We start from the raw sequence: 25,817 nt of genomic DNA, 5'->3' as shown, positions 1-25,817 counted from the left end.
AGTCAGGTCTACTAAACATCGTCTGTTTTTATGAATAATCTGACTACTAAGGATAGAATTTAAAACTCTTCGAGCACCCCTACCCCTATTTTTTACAACTGTCACAACGAGGCGCAACGTACCATCGAGATGCAATTCTCTATTGCTCTGAAGCAGCTTTGAGGTCTGATTTAAGAAATCCTCAGCCGACAGCTCATCCCTAGTTCTTCTGACCGAAAACAAGTGGTTAGTTAAATGACGGCTCTCTAAACGTAACTGTACGTAATCATCAGGGCCTACCCTACCATTAACGTCATCAAGAATTAGCTGTATCCCTCTGTGTATGGCTTCAACAGCCTGTTGAGCTGAATTTATTTGCTCAAGATGGACAAAACGAAACTCCTCACAATACACTGACCCCCCAAATCTAGGTAATTCACGTTGCCAACTTCTTACTCTCTCCCATATACACTTCTGCATTTTCAAGGTTACTTGGGGCTTCCTCTACGGAACCATCAATGGCATCTTCTACATCAGATACTAATTGAGAGTCAGACTCTGAGACGCCCCCATGAGGGTCATTGGGAGTAGATGGGACCTCGTCTAGAGAGCCCTCTGGGGAATTTTCTAAACCAGAGTCTGATTTCACCTCCCCATTTTCAGACATGCCAGTTTGAGACCTCTGGTAGGGGGCACCTCTTTTTGTTTTTTTTCCCTCATTACCTCTTTAGCCCTTTTTAAAATTTTTACAGCGACCCTGGCCTGGAATTTTTTGGCAGCCATCTGTTTATCCCCCAAGCACCATCCGCCCTTTTGTTTACACATGAGCTGATGTGCACCCTTGAGGGTACCCCTTTCCACACCTAGTCATGCCTGATCAGAGCCACCCTTTCCAGCCCCCCTTTCTTTTAGGCCCCCTGAGGATTCAGCGTCCATCAGTTTTTTGAACAAAGCATCATATTTTTTCCAAATCTTTTTAGAATGCCGTAGTTTTAGACCCCCCGAGGATACAGCGTCCATCAGTTTTCTGAATGAAGCATCAAACTCTTCCCAAATACTAGAATATGGGGGATCTGTGACAAGCTTATGGTTTTGGGAGAATGGCTTGTCAGTCCTTAGTTTTTTATTCACAACCCCTAGAGTGCCCACTCCGGGTTTGTGAATGTGGGCGTTTTCGCTCACAGTTTTCTCAGGGCTTGGCGTGGCGGTGGCCGCTGAGGAACTGGAGTTGTGTTTGCATGGATTTTTTTACCAGAGTGTTTTGTTTTGTCCTTGGGTTTGACGTAAATGAGGTTTGGACTGGGCTGATGCTTCATCTGCACTCTTGTGCTGTTTTGCATTGTTAAAGGTCTCAAAGCAGATTCCTGGTTCTTTGGTGGTTCTCGGGGAGGGGTCCTTGTAGCTCCCACTACAGCCTTGTCAGAAGGGCTGCATATGCCTGATTGGGGCAGGGGGGGAAAAAAAAGCATTTTACAAAAATGTAACTTTGCCAGCTTTCTCACCCACACCTATGTATGTACTTCAAATACAAAACCTCATAAATTAACCAGACTAATAAGCAAAATATATTTACCAGGCTTCATCCATCCATCTGTCACTGATACTTGTGAATTTTTCTTTTCAGTTGTCTCTTTCCTTTTTCTTTTGAGCATTTTTACCCGCTCATGTTTTGACCGTGCTGTAAAGCAAACAACATTCTAATAAAATACATGAAACTGTCTAGTAAACTTTAAAATAAAATAAAAATTATCCATTAGGATGTTTTTTCTATTTTAAAAAGTCATAGCTTTAAAACAAAATAATCCATTTCAGGCTGTACAACAAACACAGGTTTTGAGTTTATTTCTACCTCTTTGAAAACAACCCCCACAAATATTTTTTTTAAAAAATTCATCTCATTTTGCAAAGTAAAAACCCTATTAATTGGAAACACACCATCACCTTCAGTTTGTACACATATACTTTTTAAAAACCACCTATGTTTTACACACACACACACACACACACACACACACACACAGAGTTTAAAACACTGTTTGCAACAAAATACTTTTCAATAAACCCACATGCTTTTAAAAAGACCCCTGGTTGTTCTGTCCCCCGCCCCACCCCAGCCATGTGTGCTTGGGGTCTTTGGGGTAAAAAAACAAGCCAAAATGTTAGTTAGTATTAGCTCCCAAATCCCTATTCAACCTATGTAATACCTGAAGTTATTAAGCATAACTACAGTTAAAAATGGTTTTTACCTTGGCCTGGCGATGAACTGCACCTTAAAGTTACTGGCTCCATGCTAAACAGATCACACTGCAATAAAGATATGCACCATTATTTACTAAGACAGCATGGCCAAAGAATGGCATTTTATATATATATATATATATTTTCAGAGTTTAAAAAAAACAGGGAACATACCTTCACTTGCAGTCCAGCAGCAATTCAAGAGAGTTTCTGTTGAAAGAGACAGTCTCCAAGCTACCTGAGGTTTTTTTTTTTTTTACACCATCCTAGCTCTTTTGTTTCAAAATAGTTAGCAGGTTGATTGGATCACCCCTCCCTAACATTCCCTTTTGTGATTGGGGGTGGGGAATAAGTTTTCTGCACAATTGGGCTGCTTTTCTTTTTTTTCTTTTTTAAGTTCAAATACTTTTTGGTTTTTCCCCCCTGTAGGGCCTTGTTACAGTAACCATTTCAAGTGAGGGGCCCTTTGCAGACATCAATGAATGTCTTGGAGCTTGTTTTTGTTTTTAAAAACATGTTTCTTTCAGGCTTAAAGTTTGGTGGGGTGGGGGTGCTTTCTATAAAAAGTGCCCCGTGGCCTTCAACCAACTCCTGGGCCATATTTAAACTGGCCTATAGTGTTCCACCAACTCCAGGGGTTATATTTAAACTGTCCAATAGCATGTGCGAACTCCTTTCATTTCATATTAATCAGAACTCACCATCCTCACCCACCCACCTCCCTTACTATGGGTGCACCCCCATCAAAATTAACCCTATGGCAACAAGGGTGAGTAATCACAGTCACCCTGGCTATTCAGTGTGTGTGTGTGTGTGGGGAGGGGGGGTTAAACCCGTTCAGTTCAACAGAATAAGTCAGCTCTATTGTACTCAACCACATGTCTGAACCATCCCTGTTTGTTTTATTGTAAACACATTTTTAGGATATTTTTCCCCCTCCCACAACATACATTTCAGCTTTTTTTTTGCTGTAAATGGGTCTCTCTTACACAAAAGACACAAGTTCTCACAAACAATTTTTTTTTAATTTAAAAGACATACAGCTCCTTGAAAACAAACCAAGATGCTCCATTAAAAAAAGAAAGAAAGAAAAAAAACTTTAAGCTCCCTTAAGGGCCAGAGACCTTTTAACAAAAATACAGATAGTCACAAAGCCCTTTTCAATAGATTTTTTTTAAAATTTACAGCTACCCAGTTTTATATCGCATGTTTGGCCCCTCACCATTTTCTAACTTAATCCTTTTAGATTTCTTACAAATAGGCTTTTTCTTAAGCAGGGTTCTGTAACTTTTTGTGCGGACGGTCAATATAACGCTCTAAGCAGGCATCTTCCAGTTTGGTCATTTTCTTTAAAACATGGTCAGGGTCTCCACTGAATTGCACAGCATTTATCAAGGTCACCCCTTGTGCTAAATGTTCTTGGGTTAGGCACAGACATTGCATAGCATAACCTATGGCAATAACAGTGTTTAATAAGCTTTCCAAGCACAGCTCAACACACAGGCCCCGGAGCTTGCAGTTTATATCCACTGAAGTCCAAGTCACACAGTCATGGTGCCGCTGGCCTGGTGCATCTATGACACAGCACTCACAATCTTCAAAAAGCTTTTCCCTAAGACAGTGATTAAGAACAGCATAAACAGCAACGCGTACAATAGTCCGCATGACTTTTTTACGCTCACAATGTGACACTGGCTCAGTCAGTTCCATGCCACGCCTCCTCCTAAACTCCTCATAGCCGTCATCCTCGGAGTCCTCTTCAACATTTTGTATCGGCGTTGAGCAAAAACAAGGTGGGCCCGGTTCATCTTTGCTGCTTGGTGCAACGCTGTCCAGGGTCTCTGGGTCCTCTAGAAAGGCATCGTAGAACTGTCGAGATTTTTTTTTTTTTTTTTTAGAAAAGAAACAGCGTAAGCACCCCGCCGCTTGGTTTTTGATTTACACAATCCCTGGTTCCTAGCCCCGTTACACCCCCAACCTCGACCGTCACCTCTTAAGCATTCATTTACCTGAGTGTTGTCTCTTCCGTTCATCTTGTCCACTAGTGACTTCCCCGAGCTGCGATCACCTTCCTCCTCCAGGGGGGTGGACAACAAGAGGCCATCACGCTCATCGCGGGGCCCCACAAGCGGCTGTGTTTCAGGGTCCAGGGTATCCCTCAATGGCTGGGCCAAAGGGCTCCCCTCAATCCCCCCTCCTCCTCGGAACTGTCGCTGATGTAGCGCTTTCTCTGTGGTTTGTCGAAGGCCCTCGGGGCTAAAACAAAGTCTGAAGTTCTCACGGGGGTGGTGAAGGAGTCCATGTTTCCACGATTTGTAAAACACGCGCTCTTGGTAAAAGACAGCCTCTTCCGCCCGACGCTGGGACTTATGGGGTGATGGTGCTGCACTCTGATTGGCAGAGGGGTCACATGCCCCTCTTTTGGGCAGTTCACCCCGTCCCCGAACATGCCCTATTTTGGTCAAATCTGGTCTCCGGGCAGCCTGATTGGTAGAGGTTGGTGGGAGGAGTCGTTAGAGGGGTCACACGCGAATCGTTTCCGGTCGGGTCACCCCACCCCGGAACTCATCCTGATTGGTCAAATCTCCTCTTGGGGAGGTCCTACAGGGGTGAAACCCCTCTTGATTGGTAGAGGGTTGGGGGCGGAGTCATTAGAGGGGTCACAAGACCCACTTCCGGACGGGTCATCCCTGCCCCAGAACTCGCCCTGATTGGTCAAAGCTCCTCTTGGGGGAAGTCCTACAAGGGAAAACCCCCTCCTGATTGGTAGAGGGTGGGGGGAGGAGTTGTTAGAGGGGTCAAGAGGCGTGGTCAAGGGGTCAAGGGGTGGGGTTATGGTTTGATTGACAGTAGGGCCCTTATACTACTGTGCTACACTTAGGAAGAAAAACTGGCTTGGCAGCAGCACTACTGAGAAGTATCTGGGAGCTCTGGTGGATCAAGTCCTCAACGTGAGTCACGACTGCGAAGCTGTTGCCAAAAAAAGCAAATGCAGTGTCAGCCTGCATTAGCAGAGGTGCAGCATGCAAGTCACAGGCAGGGATAGCGCCGCTATACTCGGCACTGGTAGGCCTCCGCTGGAGGCCTGTGTTGATTTTGGTCACTAGTGTATGGAAAGGCTGTCGAAAAACTGGAAAGGAACCAGAGGTGAACAACAAAGATGATCAAAGGGATGGAATGCAGGCTATATGAGCTAAGGCTGAAGGAACTGAATATGTTTATGTAACCCTTCTGCCAGGTGGAGTCAGCAGCAACCAGGGCCAGGTTTGATATCTAGGGGTTCCTTTCCCAGTAACCTGGGAAAATTACACACCACCCCTGGGTGCCTCTGAGAGGCAATACTTCCCCTCTCACAAGCATAGAGTCTGAATGTAGAAAAGAAACTTTTAATGAAAGGAGGGAAGTCACCCAACATTAGTTAGGGAAAATGCCACAAGCAGGATTTATAATCATAAAGCTGTGAGCAGGATGCCCACCCCAGAGTGCATGGGGCAGAGCCTTCCGCCTGATCTTGAGTCCAACAACCGAAAGTTATTTTTCTGTGCCCCTCTCTGCTCCCTCACCACACCCCACTCACAGGGGTTGCCCTTGGTCAGAGAGGACCCCCAGGGTTCAGAGGTGCATCTGTGTGAGTTCACCTCCCACCCAGGGAAGAAGGCACCTGGCTTGCTTCAGCAGCTGAGCACTTGCTTTGGCTGGCTGCCCTGCCAGCTGCAGTTCCTCTCCCCTGGCTGTCCTGCCAGCCCCGGCTCCTCACTGCCTCACCAGCTGACTGTGAGTCCCCTTCTGCTGCTACTTGCCTTTCTGCTGCGACCTCTGCACATCAGTCTCTTCATAATTTTGAGCTCTTTGCAGACTGGGAAGAAACTGCCTCACCTCAAGTGATTTTGTTCTGATTGAATATTTAAAACAATAAAGAGGTTTCTAATGAAGCCTATATAGCTCTTTATTTGAACAGTGGGGAGGAACAGACTAAACCAGTCTGGAAAGGACCACACACCTCCTGGCTAGAACACCTGTCCCCCACCCCTCTTACTTCCACAGGCCTCTGGCATTCAAGCCCCTGGCTTAACGAGGTCCTTTCAGCTGAGGATGACCCCCTCATTTGGGACAGGTTAAGCACAGTTCTGCTCCCCTATATTCACAATAACACCAAAATTGGTAACAGCATTTCACTACCCCTGCATTCAGTACTAAGGTGATTTGTAACCCAACACCAGCCAAAGTTGATCACTCTGAGCAACACATCACTCTACCTGCTGGATAACTAAGCAGAGTAGGTATGTTCATGTAAATACAGTTTGCTCTTGAAGTCTCTCCCTCTCCCAGCTAGTTGTCAGGGAAGAATTCAGCAGACCCTGTTTACATTTAGTTTGGAAAAGAGAAGATTAAGGGAGGACATTATAGCAGTCCTCAAATACTTGAAAGGCTGCCATAAAAAAGATGGAGAAAAGTTGTCCTCTCTTGCCACAGAGGGCAGGACAAGAGGCAATGGATTCAAACTACAGCAGAGCAGATTTAGAAGAAATCTCAGGAAAAACTCTGTACCTGTAAGAACAGCAGGACAATGGAACAGACTGCCTAGGAAGGTCATGGAAGCTCCTTCCCTGAAGGTTTTCAAGAGGAGGCTGGAGCCATCTGTCTTGGGTGGTTTAGATACAACTCTTGCATCTTGGCAGGGGATTAGACTAGATGACCCTTGTGGACCCTCCTAACCCTATGATTCTAAATTGGTAGAATTTTTCTACCTTGTTCCCTGCAACTCAAGCAGGTGGGTCTGGAGTGAGAGGTTCCTCCCAAACCTAGTGGGTGTGTGATGCTCACAGTTGGAACATTCACATAACCCTTTTTTAGACATGCACTCACTCAGAACTCAGTAAATACCCAGGGTGCAAACACAACAGGGATGACTCCGCTCCATGGTTATTGGAAATGAAGCCACTGAACAGCAACAAGATGCTTTCAAAGGGCTGCAGCCAGTGGGCTGAAGCTGGCGGTTGACATGGTGTAGTGAACACACTGAAACACCAGGGAATGAGCCACTCTCCAGGCATCACTGTAACAACGTCATTAGGCCAGAGCCAGTGAGATTGTGCCTGAAAAAGCTATTTTTAAGATTGGTTATTTTTCAACAAATAGGTGTTTAGGCACCTAACTTCTATTAATCACCATGAAAATTAGGCATCTAAATACCTTAGAGGCTCTGGGCTTTGGTCTCTCTGCCCCAGTTTCTCATCTGTACTCTGGGGATAATAGCTCTGCTCTGCCTCCTGGGAACATGTGAGGACAAACCTGTTAGAGATCGTGAGGTGCTCAGGGACTGGTGCCGGAAAAGGACTCTCGACAGATAATGCTGTGAGTTTAAGCAGCACATTTCCAGCTGAAGATCCCACCCCTACAAGACAGCAGACATTCCCAGTGAGAGTCACTGCCATGCCGAGGGGGTGGGGTGAATAGGACCCCTGTCTGTACCACCCCCTGGGAGTCAAATCCCCAGGGCTCAGGTGGGTGAAGGGGCAACCTGGCTGCCAGGCTCACTCACTCCCCTCCCTCTCCACAGAGATCCGGGAAGCCTTCAAAGTGTTTGACCGGGATGGGAATGGCTTCATCTCTAAGCAGGAGCTGGGCACAGCCATGCGCTCTCTGGGCTACATGCCCAATGAGGTGGAGCTGGAGGTCATCATCCAGCGGCTGGACATGGATGGTAAGTCTCACCTCTCCTGTCTCTTCTGCCCCTGGGTGTGGCACTGCTCCTCAGACCCTAGGACCTTCCTGGGACCCACCCCTGTGACAGGCCTGCCCCTCATTCCCTTGAGACTTCTCCCACATTCCTTCCTACTCCATCCTCTCTCCCTCTTTCAGCCCCATCCTCTGTTCTCTTTGGAGGGCAATGTCTCTGGTCCCCAGCACCCCTGCTCTTAGTACATGGGGCTAGGCATGGACCTGGTGTGCAAAGCAGAAAGCCCAGCAGGGGAGGCAGCAAACCAGGGCTGTCACAAGAGGCCAGCACTTCCCCAGGAGTGAGCATGGCTGGACTGGGAGAGGGTGTGGCCAGGGAGGCTAGGGGACGCCCTCCCAGGGACAGGGATGGCAGAAACACTGCCTGCCCCCTGGGGGTGACTCCCCCCTTCCTGGATGCTATCTTCCTGTGTCCGTGGGGTGACTCCAGCCCAGAGGAGCAGAGATGGCAGGGCCAGGAAAGCCCTCCTGCGTAGCCCATTCTGATTCCCTATCCAGGCAGGACATCTCACTGCCTCGCTGGGGTCTGGGTACCTGCAGCATCTCAGCCAGCAGGGAGAGTCACAGACCACAGAAATGGAGTCATAGGTGCTGGAACTAGGGATTCTGGGGAGGCTGCTGCACCTCCTGGCTTGCAGTGGTTTCCATTATATCCAGGGTTTACAGTTTGGTTCCAGGGCTCTCAGCCCCCCTCTATACAAATTGTTCCAGCCCCCCTGTGTGGGATCGCAATCTACCCAGCTCAGCCTGCTCCCCATGACCCCATACTGTCACAATCCCATTACCCTGAGCAAACCCCACTCTGCCAGAGTGTCCCTTTGCTCTCTCCACTGAATTCCTCACTCCCTCTCCTACCATTGTTGTCATCTCTCTCCAGTTAGCTTTCTTTCACATTGTCTTTCTCATTTTGGGTTTCTCTCCAGCTCCCTCTCCCACCACCTCTTCATCTTTCACTTTCTCTCAGCCCCCCCCCATTCACTGGCTCCATCTCTCATGGCTCCCTGGCCACCTCTCAGGGTCCCTCATACCCCCCCCCGCCAAGTAACTCTCATTGACACATACCCTGCAGCGGGTAATTGTACCCCTTATCATTCTCCTCCTCCTTTATCTCTCTCCCTCCCTCCTGTGCCGCTCCATTCTGTCTTCCTGCACTCCGCTGTCTCGCTGGTGTGACTCTGATGCAAGCCACATTGCCAAAGCGATCACAGATTTGATGTCGCCAGCTATCAAGGATATTTTCTTTGGGAATGGATCTAATCTCTCTGCTGTAAAAGGCAACAGCTCAATGAAATATGCGCAGGTGTGTGAGTGTGACTGCAACTGTCCGAGTATGGGATAGATATGCTGCCAGAGCTACCTTCCTCCGTAGCCCCTCACGCTGCCTCTGCCCTCTGCCGCAGCAGAGATGGAGCTATGCTGTCAGCTCGCCAGCTCCTGTCTTGGAGGACCTGGGCCAGTGGGAAAGGAAATGCAGCTGATCCACATTCCAGGGGCTGCTCCTTTTCTCTAGTTAGTTTCCATTTTTGCTGCCATCTCCTCATTGCAAGCACCTGATCCTTCTTGCCCTGTTACATTTTAAACATTTGTTAAAAAGGTGGACGGCAGCTGGTTATAGGCCCAGTATTTAGATTTGTGTGAGACGTGGAAATGTGTGTACCGCAGTGCCTTCCGGGACGTGCCCATCACAGGAAAAGTAGCCTACTACTGCTACCAGGTGACGATATCGCTCCTTTAGTTCAAGCGACGGAGCGCTGATCTGAAGGCTTAGGGTTCAAACCCCCTGCTGAGCCCTGTACATGTACACGTACACGTGATGGCTCTTCCATCCGTAGGACTTTTTTTTACTGAAAGCAGTTTTAAATGACACCTTCCCCTGCAGCATGGGGAACAAAAACATCACAGTGCTATGGTCAGCCCCAGAGCCCAGAAGTGAAATTGACCAGCCGACAGTCGTTTCGCTGTCAAAGCTGAGTGCAGTGAAAAAATAAGCAACATGAACAGTGAACAATAAATTAGATTTCAATAAACCCTTTCAGATTTAATCATCTAAAGTGCTCTTGGTAACAAGGATATGAGGAAAATGCAAATATCTGTGTGCGTGCACGTGGACGGTGCCCATTTAGGGAGTCAGCCAGCGTAACATTGGAACCAGAGTGCATTTTGATCTCAGTTTCCTGTGACACCATCTCTCCCTCCCACACCTCTCAAACTGGACCCGGAGTGGAGTCAGCAGTCCCTCCTGTGACAGGAGAGTCCAGGCCAGGACATCGGGAGACCCTGTGTGGCGACCCTGGGCAGTGTGGGCTGGGAGGTGCAGAACCAGAGAGAACTCCAGTGGATGTCTGTGCCCAGCAGCCTTGTAAAAGAATTCCCTTGAACTCATTACAGTTAAGTCCTGTCTCTTCTGCCATGAAGGATCCATCACTTTCCCTTATCTAACTGGTTGTTATCAGAACCCCTGGCACCAGACAGCACTGTGTCATGAGTCTGGGCTTGTTTTATGGATGAGCCTTTGCCCTCCCTCCCAGTCTCACTGTGACCTCCTCCCCTCCAGACTATTCACCATGCTGCCTCTCAGGCCACCTTCATCCTTCCCAGAAACCCTCATCAGCTCCCTTTAGTGCAACAGACTTAGCATCTCCCAAGCCCTGTGGCACCTCCTACATCTCTGACTTTGTCTTCTGCTTTCCAAGCCACTCCCAGGTCTCCTCCCAATCCCCTCACCTTCCTGCCCACCTTCTACCCTGCTGCCCTGTAACCTTGGCAGGGCCTCTCACCATGAACCTCTCACCTACTTCAAGTCTCCCCCTAAAACCCACCTCTTCCAAAAATACTTCCCCCTCCCTCTCCTCCTGGGCCATTGCTTCTCTCATCTGTGTTAGGAGGGGTAGAGAATATCTCTGCCTTTGTAAGGAGCTGGGTACCTCTACAATGCACTATAAATACTTAGTATAAATATTCATCATCATCATCATCATCATGTCGGCTGTGATGATATGTGAGCTTTGTTTAGTGGAATTTAACGTTCTGGTGTGACTACTAATTTGCAGCCTGTTTCTCAAAGGCTGGGAAGAGCTAGGTGTCAAGGCCCCAGCTCAGCTCTGCTGCACTGGCTTTGATCGGCTCTGCTTCTGTCAGTGCAGCCTCGTGGGCAGCGGTATGATCGCAGATGGTATCATGTAGCCCAGTGAGAGCTGGAGGGGATCAGAGAGCCTTAGGCCTGAGATCCAGAACTGCTGGATTTGTTTCCTTGCAACAGATGATAATGTTACCAAGACCAACAGCAACATAAAGACTGCTAGCGAGATGTATGCCTATTGCATATATACCACACCCTGGCAAGTAAATAAAGGAGGGACTTGGGGTGAGAGTCTGTGCTGGGCCTTCAGAAGGGGCATCCAAGATGGCTTTGAGGTTCTGGGCTGCTCCAGGGGCTCTGTGGCCCCCATCAGAAATTAGAGCAGCCCAAGGGGTGCTCTAATTTATGGAACCCTCCCAAGTGCTGCAGCAGAGCAGAATCCTTATCGAGGGGTGAGCTATGGAGATGCTCCCTCCATGCCAGGGCTTGCAATGGGCACTGTATAAGGCTGGGTATGGCAACTCTGCACCATCCCTGCATTGCAGGCCTCCTTCCCCAGCCCCTTGCTGCACAGTTTCATCCCCTATGCATCAGCACAGCAGCATTTAGACACTGGGGCAAGAGACCAAATCAGTCCCTTTGTTTTTCCACAAAATGGGCTGGACTTTGGTCTCGCTGACATGGGTATTATCTGGAGCAGCTCCACAGAGTGATGGAGATCAGAGGTGGGTCTACAGTCATTTGATCACTTTAAAATCTGCACCTGTTGATCTTTTACTGATCTTGGACCTTAAACAGCATGTTAATTTATTGGACGGTGGTGGGTTCCTAACTTTAAAAAGCCCTTCAGGCAAAACTGCCAGGTCACCATCTCCCTCCATCATTAATTTTTAGTGCCAGCACTGGAGACCAAAGTTCTCTTTATTCACAGGACAGGTACAGAACAGACAAATGCAGGGCAAGCACCCCTCTGCCCTACCCCACCAATGTGGGTCAGCCCTGCCCTGTAGGGGTCCAGTCCTGGGAGAGAGGGAAGTTCAGTCATAGAATCATAGAATCATAGAATATCAGGGTTGGAAGGGACCCCAGAAGGTCATCTAGTCCAACCCCCTGCTCGAAGCAGGACCAATTCCCAGTTAAATCATCCCAGCCAGAGCTTTGTCAAGCCTGACCTTAAAAACCTCTAAGGAAGGAGATTCTACCACCTCCCTAGGTAACGCATTCCAGTGTTTCACCACCCTCTTAGTGAAAAAGTTTTTCCTAATATCCAATCTAAACCTCCCCCACTGCAACTTGAGACCATTACTCCTCGTTCTGTCATCTGCTACCATTGAGAACAGTTTAGAGCCATCCTCTTTGGAACCCCCTTTCAGGTAGTTGAAAGCAGCTATCAAATCCCCCCTCATTCTTCTCTTCTGCAGGCTAAACAATCCCAGCTCCCTCAGCCTCTCCTCATAACTCATGTGTTCCAGTCCCCTAATCATTTTTGTTGCCCTTCGCTGGACTCTCTCCAATTTATCCACATCCTTCTTGAAGTGTGGGGCCCAAAACTGGACACAGTACTCCAGATGAGGCCTCACGAATGTCGAATAGAGGGGAACGATCACGTCCCTCGATCTGCTCGCTATGCCCTTACTTATACATCCCAAAATGCCATTGGCCTTCTTGGCAACAAGGGCACACTGCTGACTCATATCCAGCTTCTCGTCCACTGTCACCCCTAGGTCCTTTTCCGCAGAACTGCTGCCTAGCCATTCGGTCCCTAGTCTGTAGCTGTGCATTGGGTTCTTCCGTCCTAAGTGCAGGACCCTGCACTTATCCTTATTGAACCTCATCAGATTTCTTTTGGCCCAATCCTCCAATTTGTCTAGGTCCTTCTGTATCCTATCCCTCCCCTCCAGCGTATCTACCACTCCTCCCAGTTTAGTATCATCCGCAAATTTGCTGAGAGTGCAATCCACACCATCCTCCAGATCATTTATGAAGATATTGAACAAAACCGGCCCCAGGACCGACCCTTGGGGTACTCCACTTGATTCCAGTCTCCAAACATCATTCTCTCCCTACTCAGAATGCCATCAACAAGGCCAATTAAGCCAGTTGTGGTGGTGGTTTTGTGAGATCCCAACTCATTTCACACAGGCCCCCTCCAAAGGCCCCCCCCCAAGCCAGCCACCCTGCCCCCCATCAGCAAGGTCTTTGTCCAGTGGGACAGACTTGTCACAAAGCTTTGTTTGTGGTGATGCATGGCCCCTTGAGCACTGGAGAGCTAGGCCTGCTGGTATAGAACAGACACCTGATTCCAGAGAGGGCAGCTGCTCCATTTCCAACACCCACCAGCCTCTTTAAAGGCTTCCCGACCATGTGGAAGAGGACCACGCTCAGGAAGCGTGGCACTGGTCTGCTATGCCTGATTCCCGCCCCCCCCCCCCACACATACACACACACAACCTGGGAATGTTCCTGGCCCCCTGAGATAGGTTCGGAAATTGAACTCCCTGCATTTGTGGTGTTCTGTTTCCTGCCTCATCGGGCTTGTACAGGGATTGAGAGGTTCCCTTCACACTGGCTCTTTACTAAGAGGATGATTTAGAAAGAGCATTTCAGCCATGTGCACACAGACTGACTTTGTGGGGTATCCACACTCTTCCCTCCTGCACCCTGTGCTCCTCCCTCCAAGTTCCATGCAGGTTGCTACAATGGAGAGGGGATAGTTTTAAACACTGCTCTGTTCCTAGAAGACTCGGCCTCATTAGCTAACATCTTTCCTTTCTGGCCTGGTTAAACGTACAGGTGTTCCAGCTTCCCATCCCCTTCTAGTAGCACTCCTCCCGCAGCATCCCTAGAGCTCGGCTGTCCCACCTTCCCTGGTAACCCCTCCCCAGGTTCTGATCCCCAGCTCCCCACCGGCAATGTCACAGGAGCGCGCCATCTGCTCCAGGCTCTGCTCTCCAGCTCAGCCCTTTCCTTGTGTCTCAGAACCTCAGCAAGGAGGTGGGATCAGAGTTTCTTGTTGACCTTTGCTGGCAACGGTTCAGGGAGCCCTTCAATCTTTGGGTTTTTGTCTGAGTGTCCTCTTAGGGTCTGACCCTGCTGGCGGGCTGCAGTTCTGGGGAGGGCCCTGCTCTCAGTGACAGCTGAAGGAAGCTATCCGTATAAAGGAGAGAATTAATGCTGGCATCCCCTAATAATTTCCCAGAGGCTGCCAGCTCTGCTGGCACAGGCCCCAGATCTCTGGGATGGATATTAACGAGTCCCGGAAGGAGGCTGTAGCCCTGTCTTGCTGCCCACAAGTCTCCAGGATATTGGCCTTCCTGTTGCGTGAGCCCACAAGCACATTCCCCTAATAGGACCTCCATACCTGCTTGCTCTGTGGCAGCGGGGGGAGAGCCAATCGGAGGCTTTTGCACAGTTACTGTGACTCTGAGACTCTAAGGCCGGAAGGAACCATCATGATCACCTAAATCTGACCTCCTGCATATCACAGGCCACAGAGCCCCACCCTCCCACTGCTGTAACAGACCCCTAACCTCTGGCTGAGTTACCGAAGTCCTCAAATCATGATTTAAAGACTTCACATTACAGGGAGTTCACCATTTACACTGGTTTTAAACCTGCAAGTGACCCATGCCCCAGAGGAAGGCAAAAAAACATCAGGGTCTCTGCCAGTCTGATCCAATGCCTGTGTCCTGGGGACATGTCTAAAGTACAGGCAGGTAGGAGAGCTACAGAAATGATCAAAGGTTTAGAAAACCTGACATGTGAGCGAAGGTTTAAAAATGGGCTGTGTTTAGTCTGGAGAAAAGAGGACTGAGGAGGGACCTGATAACATTCTTCAAATATGTTAAGGGCTGTTAAAAAGAGGATAAGCTATTACCAGCAGGAGAGTGGGGTGGGGGGAGGTATTTTTTCATGTTTTGTGTGTATAAAAAGATCTTCTACACTTTCCACAATATGCATCCGATGAAGTGAGCTGTAGCTCACGAAAGCTTATGCTCAAATAAATTGGTTAGTCTCTAAGGTGCCACAAGTCCTCCTTTCCTTTTTGCAAATACAGACTAACACGGCTTCTACTCTAAAAAGAGGATGGCGATCAAGTGTTCTCACAAGATGAGCAGAGGGTCACCTCCAGCTGAGATCATTCCCTATCTCCTCTGCTCATGTCTCTCTCACTTAGGTTGTTCTCTCTTCCTTTTTCTCTGTCCTCTTTATCTCTCTCTCTCTCTCTCCTTCACCCCATTCTGTTTCCCTCCCATCTTTCTGCCTGTCATCTCTTAACATCTCCTCTGCATCACGCTCTCTCCTTCTTGCTTACCCTTCAAGCCACATGATAGGCAAGAGCTCATGCTCACACGAACTCACCAGGTGCCGAGGGTTTAATCCATAGTGCCTGTGTGGCTCACACTATCCCTGCCTCTGTCCCCCAGGCCACCTGCCCCTCCCAGCTGCCACAGATCTTGCTATGCAATGGCATGGATGCTCTGTGCTGTGCTGATCAGTGGGGGACTCCCTAGCACCAACCCAGAGACTGTATCTGGCCCGTTAACAGGGCTGCATTTGGAAATCAGTGTTTGACCCAAGCAGCCCACCCTGCTGGGTGAACTGTGCAAGAGAGCATTCCCACGCACCGCGTCCTCTGAGCCGGGCGACAGGGGGCACAAAAGCCACTGGGCAGAGTTCCGGCTCGTCAGAACTTCAGAGCTGTTTGAAGGGTTCAAAACTGACCCATTTTTCATCTATGCAAAATGTTGTATTTATTTTAAATTGAATATTGAAAACACCACAGACATGGTTATCAAAAAATTAATCTTTGGTAAAACATTTTGACCCAAAATATCGGGGAGGAGGGACGGGCAGGAGCTTTTTTGAAAACAAACCCCAAAAGATTTACTTCTGATTGTAAGCGCTTGGGGCAGGGACTGCCCTTTGCTCTGGGTCTGACCAACGCTTCGCACAACGGGGGCCAGGCCAGGGCCGGGGCTCTGAGATGCTACCTCAACACAAATAATAGTTTGACAGGGTCAATAATTTTTCTTGAAAAAACGACTCAGTCTGGGAAAAGTGCCAGTTTTTCATTGAAAATGAACCTTTCTGTTCAAACCGTGCCAACCTCTCGCCCGCCCAAATCTCACTGCCCCTGTCTCCGGCTGGGCTCCTGCCTCGCAGCCCCCGGGCTGCCCCCACAGAGTGCTTGTTGGCTGTTGAGCCCTGAGCTCCTCGCTCTTTCATCCAAGTTCAGCATATTTTCTTTAGGACACACGATCTGCTGCCTTTCTGCAAGTCCCTGTCTCCACTGCTCCCAGCCCTGGGCCTGATTCTCACCGACACCAGCACCGAGTGGGTGGGAAAAGCTACTCAGTCTGACCGGGAGCATTTCATGCCCCTTTGCACAGGTCTAGGTGTTGGGCAATGCAAATCAGGCCCTCGTTTCCACGTACCCCAGCATCTCTCTCTGCTCAGGACCAGTCTCCCCTGCCCCCACACCTGATTCTCTTGCAATTTCCTTTTATCCCATTCTCCCTTTACCACCCTCTGTCTCTCTCCTCTTCAGTCCCTCATCCATAGCTATTGGGTCCCATAGGGCTTGTGGTGCGGGAGGGGCTAGGGAGGGATTTGGCTTGTTCCCATTTTCCCACAGGCCTCTAGTGCTGGTGCCCCCTGCTGGTGGTTCATGGGAAGAGACAGCACTGAGGGGGCAGGGGTGGATCTCTCCATCCAGGCCTGGGGAACGGGCAGGATGCCCCCCAGCGAATCACACTGGCCATGTCCCCATGCCAGAGATGGAGCCCCTGGATCAGCAGCCCCAGGAGGTCTGTGATTGCCACCCCCCAGGGCAAACCATTAGCATGGGTCAGAAAACAGGGGACCCCTCCCCCTCTCCCCTACCCCCCGACAGTTTGACAACATGGGAAAATCGTTTTGTCGATGTTCTCAGCGGGAAATTCAACTTTTAATTGAAAACAATGTTCCAGTTTGGGCTGAAATCAGTTTGGGTTTGGCTGGAAAACGTATACACACGGCACCAGAGGGGGAGAGAAGATAGAGCTCCAATGAGTGTCCCGCCTGCACCAGGGGAGGTAACTTGTGCCTCTTTCTTTCCCAGGGGACGGGCAGGTGGATTTTGAGGAGTTTGTGACGTTACTGGGGCCCAAGCTCTCCACCTCGGGGATCCCTGAGAAGTTCCATGGCACAGACTTCGACACCGTCTTCTGGAAGGTAGCTGGTGCCCCATCCATGGTCCTCTCCACACCCTGCCTTCGCCCTGACGCCTCCACTTAGATCCCCAAACCTGGGGTGGGAGAATCATGGACACAGAGGGAGAGCAGATCCCAAAGTTACTCCAGGCCTGTTCTCCCCCCAGGTCCCTAGGGATCTGCCATGGAAGGAGCAGCCAGTGCTGGGGGGGGGGGGGGCAGATGTACCATACAGAGGAGAGAACCTGGTAGGACAGCACCCATGGAAGTTCCTCATTTATGGGGGCCCCAGCAAACAGCCACTGCCTGTACCAACCACAGCAGGCTCCGATGTGGACCCTCTCTATTCCAAAGAGCACCGAGGGGCAGCTGAGGGGGTCCGTGCGATCAGGGAGGCCGACAGCCCGAGGGGGCGAGGAGGGATAAAGGGAACGCGGCCGGAGGCAGGACGTGCCCAAGGAATGCTCATGTGCCTCCCTGGGGAACCGACGCTGACCCCGCTGCTCCCACCCTGCCCGTGGTGCCGGCAGCACGGACACGCCGCAGCCTTGTGCCCCACAAGGTGTGTGACTGCCCTGGCCCCTCAGCTCCACGCACCTGGACCCTCAACAGCCAGCTCCCCCCTGCATACACCAGCCGCTGGCGGCCAGCGTCAGCGCATCGTCCACACCCCGGATGCGCCCTGTTACGGCAGCGCGCGCCGCAGACTCTGCCGTGACTGCCCCGTCCACGCCTGGTCGGAGGGAGCCCCTAGTGGTGACACGGGGCAGCACGGGTTGTGTTTCACAGACGCTGCACTGACAACTGCCATAAACCCAGCCAGAGAGCCCCCACAAAGAGCACTGACCCCCACCCCACGCCCCCCACCAACAAGCCCACCCCCTCCCACCCCAGCACCTGTGTCTGCTGCAAACCCCACTTGCTGTTCTTGGAAGGGATCCTGGGAGTGGGAGGGAGTTGGCCTTGACCACGCCTCCTTTCTGGAAAGCCACACCTCCTTTCTGTAACCAGAGAAGTGAAGGAGCAAGCCCTGGGACCGCCTCACGCCCACACCTCCCTTGCTCAGGAGAGAAGCATCTTAGGGGCAGGGCCGGCTCCAGGCACCGGGGTTCCAAGCAGGTGCATGGGGCAGCAGTCAGGAAGGGGCGGCAGAGTTTCCGCGGCCGAGGCAATTCGGATGCAGCTTCTCTCTCTCCTGCCGGCCGTGGCGGCAACAGGCTTTTTCACTGCTTGGGGCAGCAAAAACGGTAGAGCCGGCCCTGCTTAGGGGAGCCTCTTCTTTAATGTGGCTTAGCTTTGTTTTGACATGAGCAGCTGTCACTTGCTGCCTCTGGATCAACCCCACCTTTGGCCCAGCCCCGTTGGTCTCAGGGGGGTTATGGAAGGGTACATCCTGGCCTCTTTCTGATTTGCACTGTTCCCCAGGAGCCCAATTTGCCCATCTTTAGCATCTCCAGGAGCCTCTCCTCGGGGTGGCTCATCAGCTCTCCTTGGACACATCACACCTGGTGCACGCTCACACTGCAGAACCCAGGGCAAGGGTTAGTTTGCATTTTCCTGGTTGGGGGGTTTCCTCTTTGTGCTGCTTTAACTCCTAAAAAGGGGAGAGTCAGGGCCCAGATGGGAAAACTGGACTCAGGGCCCCTGACTCCAGCCCTATAGGAGCAAAGAGCTCCTAGTGTCAGTGTGACTAGGGGCAGGTGGGATGCGCTCTACCGCACAACAGTCCAGTCTTTGCTCCATCCTCCACTCTGGCAGGGCAGCTGCCTATCTGTGACATTGCCATCATGCTTGTCAACCACACTGTGGGCCTCCCCTGGCTCCCCTTCCACCCCACTGCCCGCATGGGACTCAATGTGTCCCTGCCCTCAATGGTGAGGTCACATGACAGCCATGACACCACACATGCTGCATGGCGGCCAGGTTTTGGGGACCATGGCGCCAGGCCTGTGCTCTCCGGGTGCGACTGGCAACATGCCAGTCCCGTGCCCTGTGTGAGATCAGCGGCTGCTGCGCTGAGGCCATGCTCCCTGCATGACCAGAGGCCTGTGATGGTGACTGAGCAGTGACAGCCGTGCCGTGCGCTGCTCCCCATGGCACACAGCCGGAAATCACATGATGCCCAGGGGAGATCACGGGACATGGCGCGGTTCCTGCAATCCCCCCCTGAGGGGTCCATGTGCTGTTTCCCCTCGCCACAGTGCGACATGCAGAAGCTGACCGTGGATGAGCTGAAGCGGTTGCTCTATGACACCTTCTGCGAACACCTGTCCATGAGGGACATTGAGAACATCATCATGACGGAGGAGGAAAGCCACATGGGCAATGCAGAGGAGTGCGCTGTCGACGTGGAGCGTAAGTGACTCTCCCCCAGCCCTGGCAGCTCCAGGCTGCCGCTCACTATTGGTCCCATAGTGCCTAGGAGCATGGCCCAAGCCCCATGGTGCTAGACTCCAAACAGACACAGAACTCGACATGCCCCAAGGAGCTTACAATCAGCATCCAGGAGCTTGCTGTCCATCTCTGGTGCTGCCTGGAGCAGCCAGACCATGGTAAGGAGTGAACCATACTTCAGTCCCTGATTCCCTGTCATCTGCCCTCATCAGCCACCTTGCCCCTACAGAGTTGTCTGAGGAAGCGGGGAGCAGGCGGGTGGGCTTGTTGTGATGCATCACGTGCGAATACAGGACACTGGGCTGTTCCTCTCCCCGCTGCCTGGCTCTGCCCCTCAGGTCAGGGGGCGACCCAGGAGCATGAGACGATCAGGCCCTGCTTGGGTGAGGCTCCTTGGAGACTTTGGTTTTGCCCAGCGCTCTGAGCTACGGGCAGGTTTTGTGCAGTGGCCTTTTCACATCCGCCCTCAGGACCAGGACCAGCACCACCAGGGCAGAGGGTATGTTTACCTCCCCAAACACTCTTCAAGGGACCCCAGATTGTTGCTAGGAAGGCAGAGATAGATCCTAGGTTAACCCATACTAAGCAGAGCAAAGCAACATCCTTTATAGAAATCACAGCAAAATACTGACAGAACCCAAATTTTACTTCTTTAAAACTCTTAAAATCCAAGATTTTCCAGGGGCCTGTCTAGCCCCCAATTCCTGCAAGTCTGTTTGGCTTTTAAATAGCACCATCAAGGGGCCCCACAATACCCCCTTCAAACACCTTCCACTGCCTCCCTGGTCTCCTTGCTGCCATAACCCTCTCTCCCAGCACCTCTCTGGGATCTTTGTAATACTGAGCACCACCCAGTGCTTCTTCCCAGAGGTCCAGTGCCTGTCTTTGGGTCAGGGCTGGCCACAAGGGCTTGCTTCAGACCTATGTCTTCCAGGTTCCCCTCCCCAGGCTTCCCCATTAGCCTGCAGGAGCTATCCTATTCCCCACAGGTCTCACCACTCTCTGGTCCCAGACTGCTGAGTTCCTTTCCCTCTTTCCCTACAGCCCTTCCCCATGGCTGCAGGCTTCCTGTCTTTATAATCATCACCCAGTTCCTTCCCCAGCTGGGTTTCACCCTTAATAAGGCCTGGCCCACCCTCCAGGTGTAGCCAGGTTAATTAATTGGTCTCCTAGGCCCACATTCCCCCTTTTAGAACCAGGACGAGGTATACAACCTGTCAGCCCAGGGAATAACAAAAATGATTGCAGCCCTGGAGAAAATCCCATACAAGGAGCGATTGAAAGGATCTTGGGCTGTTTAGTTTAGAGAGGAGACAAATAAGAGGGGCCATGGCAGAAGCTAATGTCTAGAAGGACAGCTGACCTGTTCCACCCCAGAGATGGCTGCATTTTGATAATGGTAGGGTAAGGTCTTATCATGCAGCAATGTAATTGCCTAAGGGAATCAAAGTGCACTTACTGATTTCTAACTGTACACTCCTCTCTCATTAGGGGATTCCCTGCACTCTGACTGGCTGAGGAGTTCTGAGTTGTATGAGTGTAGAGTTATTTATCAGTCACAGTACAGTATGCAAATCCCAGTGTTCTGATTGCCTAACAATGCCGTGACTGTCAGCCAATAACCACATAGGGCTTTGTACTATCGTGAGTACATATATTACAATTATGCAAATATATCTGCTCTGATTGGCTGCAGTAAATCCCTCTGCATTGCCTGGCTACTGCTCTCAATGTGAGGCCCTCAAATACGGCTGATTAATATGTGGCTCACCCCTCCGCACCCTATTCACCAGCACACCCAAGAGAATGTCAAGTCCTCACATTCTGGACATGTACACATGGAAGCTTCTGAGCTCCCCGTATTTGAAACACATCTCATGGAGGTCACCACCTTCTGCCCATATATACTTCATGTTACAGACATGTCACCCTGGCTAGTCACATGTACACCACCGAGGTCACAATTCCATACACAATCCACACACGGTGGACATCACTGCATTCTATGCACATGTGGCTGGTAGAGATCATTGTGTTCTGTGCAAATGTGGCTGGTGGAGATCACCATGTTCCATGTCACTGTGTTTCACACCCACATGAACTGTGGATGTTGCTGCCCCACTAAGGCTGATTTAGTGAAAGCAGCACAGTCTCTAGGTCATCCACTACAGAGACCATTGGGATCTTTTGCATCTAGAACATGGTGACTTTTTCTAGTACCCAACATCACAGGCCTTCTGGGTGAGGAAAGTCACCTACATGCTGCCCGATGCCTCTCCCTGAGGAGCCAGCAACTGCACCAGCCAGAGGGACTGAACCCTATTACTCCCTTTTTAAAAAATGTTAATTAAGAAAGTGACTGTTCTACTCTGGCTCTGGGCTGCTCAGAATGTTAATGCAGCAGGAGGCCACTTGGGTGCTTCGCAGGCCAGCTGCCGCTCTGCATGCCAAGTGGCAGAGCACCATGCCAGGGCTTCACAGCAAAGCCACCTGGCATCAAGGAGGGAACCTTCACTGGGACTCCCGCACCTGCAGCATCCCAGGTAGGGGATGCCAGGGACTTCCTAGCAGGCAGGACTGCAAGCAGGGAGAGCAAATGGAAGGAAGCAGAAGGCTGCCTGAAGTCAGTGTGTGTGAAGGATGCGGATGAATCTTTGAGATGAACCTGGGACTGGGGGGTGACAGAGGACACCAAACTAACCTGCATCTCCCCTTCCTCCCTCTCCCTCTCTCCTCTCCTTTCCACCTGTAGCCTGCTCAAACCAGCAAATCCGACAGACGTGCGTCCGGAAGAGCCTCATCTGCGCCTTCGCCATCGCTTTCATCATCAGCGTCATGCTGATCGCCGCCAATCAGGTGCTGAGGAGCGGGATGAAGTAGCCCAGACAGACAGACAGACTGCTTAGCAGAAGAACAAAGACAGACAGACATATATAAATAAATATGTATATATATATATATATTATAGAATATATACACAAAGGGGGGAGGAAAAAACCAAACTATTCCTCCATGGAACGTGTCCTGTGCACACCCACCAACTCCTCACCCACATCCGCCCTTCCCCGAAATGGGGCCATCGTGTCTGCTGAGCACATGGGTTCCCCTGGGGCGGCTCCCACTTGCCTCGGGGCAAGAGAGGTCGCTTGGACGCGCATGGCTGTTTGCGGAACGTTTAGACTAAAACAAAGTGCATGTACCGTGCATGGAGTCCCCCCCCATCTGAGTGATGCAATAGCGTGTGCTTTTATAACCGGAGATTAGAGTCCTATCAGATATATAATATATTCTAAATCTCTATATTTATGATAAACCAAAACATCCCATAAGCAATACACACTCACCGAGATTTTCTATTTGAGATTCGGGCATTGCATGGACCTCAGTAACAAGGGCTGGATTCCACCATCTCCCCATAACCACCTCCACAGGTCCCAGAAACCACACACTTTTCACCCCAGCTGTGCTGCTCTTGTCATCAGGAAGCCTGTTTTCTATGGCCCTGGGTGTGAGGGCATGGGCAAAGACAGGCTGCAGGAATCGTCAGGTTTTACACTCAGTCTGTACTGCAGCTCAGGCCCTGTTACCATCGGAAAATCCACATGTGAGACATTCCCTAGCTGCTTCCTGTCGGTAAGGGGCATCCAGGCTCGTTGAGGGAGCTCACACTGTGCATGACTCATCTGCTTTTGGCCTGTTCGGCCCCCTCTGGGACTGTCCTACAGACTGCGCCCAATGGCCCCCATGTTCCAGTTTGGCCTAGTGGACAGACCAGTGGGCTGGGACTTGGGTTCTAGTCCCAGCTATACCACGGGCCTACTGGATGACCTTAGGTAAGTCTCTGTGCCTCAGTTTCCCCAGCTGTAAAATGGAGATAATGATACTTACCCTGATTAAAAGTGCTGTATAACAGCTGGGTTATTAGCCCAGTAACCCTCTGGGCCCCACAGATAGTCATCCATTGTGGAATGTAGCTGGCCATAGTCTGTCCTTGATCACATCACCACCCCACTTTGAGAGGGGGCTGCCTCAGCTCTCAGCCCCTCTGGCTTGGTAAGTGAGTGTCCTGCCTGGAGAGCCACTTCTGAACTGCCTTCCTGACACAGCCCTCTCATCCATGTCACCTCCATGTGCGCCCTCCCTGTGTCTGTTCCTGACCACCAGACACACTCATGCCCCTACAGCCTGGATGTAGCATCAGACCAGTGTGGGTTTGGGTTTCTTTTTTTTAATTTTATTTTCAATCCAAATAAAAATGGAATTTATGAACTGATCTGGGCATGACCGAGTCCAACTGTGATTGGGAGCAATCCTGGCCTGGGGAAAATCCTGCAGGGTGCTGAGAGGGGAATGGACCCAGAGCACCCCGGCAGCCTTTCCATGGGACACAAGCGGGGCATGCACAGCTCCAGGTGAGAGAAGGACAGAGGGGCTGGGAAATGAGGACAGCTGGTCCTGGAGCTTTAGGTGGGAGTCGTGAGTGCATCGGGGGTACAAGGGTGTGTTGGGTGGGGGGCTGAGGAGTAGGTCAAGTCTGGTGGAGCTGAAGTTGGTGGAGCTGAGGGGTGTGTTGGAGGTGACTGCAAAGGGAGGTGGGTGGGGCATGGGGTGAATGGGGTAAGGGGCAAGGTTGGGTTCAGAGGGAGGCAGGTGGGGCATGGGGTGAATGGGTAAGGGCATGGCTGGGTTCAGAGGAAGGTAGGGGCATGGGTGTGCCAGGAGGTGGGTGTACCCCGGGTGGGTAAGCTGGAGTTAGCTGTGGCTCTATGTAACTGGCAGGTGTCTTTAGAGACACCACCTTTGAAAACAATGTTCCCTTAAGACAAACTCTTCAGGCAGCACCAGAGAGCCTGGTGTCCACTCATGCCCAGCCCAGTGGCACCCAGTGCCATGCCATGGCATATATGGCTGTCGTTTCACAGACAACCTTCAAAGCTGCCCTGGCCACACTGCTCTTCTCATTACCACTCCCAACAGGCCCATGGACCCAGGTTCCTGACCCACATGGGCTTGGTGTGTGCAGATCTGGGGGCTGGCAGCAAAATATAACCCAGACCACAGCATCAGCTGGAAACTGGGAGCAGCTTCCATTCTGCCCAGGCAAGTTATGGCTAATGGTGGCACCAGCCAAGTAACTTAGATTCAGAGATTCCAAGGCCAGAAGGGCCCATTGTGATCATCTAGTCTGACCTGTGTAGCACCAGCCAGAGACCTGCCCCACCCTAATTCCCAGAACGGAGCCTTTAGAACAGCATCCTGATTTTAGAATTGCCAGCGCTGGACCTGACCCTCAGGGAATTAGTCCGGTAGTTAATTACCCTCGCTGTTAACAATCCTAGCTTTATTTCCAGTCTGAATTTGCCTAGCTTCAACTTTGGGCCATTGTGATTGGAACAGCAGGGATCTTCCTAGAGGTGCTGCAATGTTTTCCTTCTGAGGCGCAAAAGAGAGAAAGACACCCTCTGGGGTACACAACCTTCCCCCCACACATGGTCTCCTTGTCCAGAACCACAGAACAAGCCCCACAGACTGCCGCTGGCCCATACACATAGGAATGGCCATACTGGGTCAGAGCAAAGGTCCATCCAGACCAGCATCCCATCCTCTGACAGTGGCCAATGCCAGGTGCTTCAGAGGGAATGAACAGAGCAGGTAATCATCCAATGATCCATCCCCTGTCACCCATTCCCCGCTTCTGGCAAACAGGCTAGGGACACCATCCCTGCCCATCCTGGCTAATAGCCATTGATGGACCTATGCTCCATGAACTTATCTAGTTCTTTTTTGAACCCTGTTATTATCTTGGCCTTCACAATATCCTCCGGCAAAGAGTTCCACAGACTGACTGTGCGTTGTGTGAAGAAATACTTCCTTTTGTTTGTTTTAATTTCATTTAGTGACCCCTAGTTCTTGTGTTAGGAAAAGGAGTAAATAACACTTCCTCATTTAATTTCTCCACACCAGTCATGATTTTATAGACCTCTATCATATCCCCTCCTTAGTCATCTCTTTTCCAAGCTGAAAAGTCCCAGCCTTATTAATCTCTCCTCATATGGAAGCTGTTCCATACTCCCAATCATTTTTGTTGCCCTTTTCTGTACCCTTTCCAATTCCAATATATCATTTTTGAGTTGGGGTGACCAGACCTGCATGCAGTATTCAAGATGTGACCGTACCATGGATTTACATAGGGG

General features: G+C 50.7%; 1 protein-coding gene across 1 annotated transcript in view; it reads left to right on the top strand.

The window, feature by feature from the left end:
- Positions 1-23,896, top strand: part of CABP7 (calcium binding protein 7) — an 82,034-nt gene extending 58,138 nt beyond the window's left edge. The window contains exons 2-5 of the mRNA XM_084649401.1: positions 7,778-7,921; positions 17,139-17,251; positions 19,431-19,584; positions 22,376-23,896. Of these exons, the coding sequence (XP_084505527.1) occupies positions 7,778-7,921; positions 17,139-17,251; positions 19,431-19,584; positions 22,376-22,503 (539 nt within the window). The 3' untranslated portion in view covers positions 22,504-23,896. The remainder of the gene's footprint in view (positions 1-7,777; positions 7,922-17,138; positions 17,252-19,430; positions 19,585-22,375) is intronic.
- Positions 23,897-25,817: the final 1,921 nt, after the last annotated feature.

The sequence above is a fragment of the Lepidochelys olivacea genome (genome assembly GCF_965140295.1).
Source record: "Lepidochelys olivacea isolate rLepOli2 genome assembly, chromosome: 15".
In the NCBI taxonomy this organism is placed as follows: Eukaryota; Metazoa; Chordata; order Testudines; family Cheloniidae; genus Lepidochelys; species Lepidochelys olivacea.
Note: the sequence above shows the minus strand (reverse complement) of the source record. Positions and strands in the feature narration are given on the sequence as shown.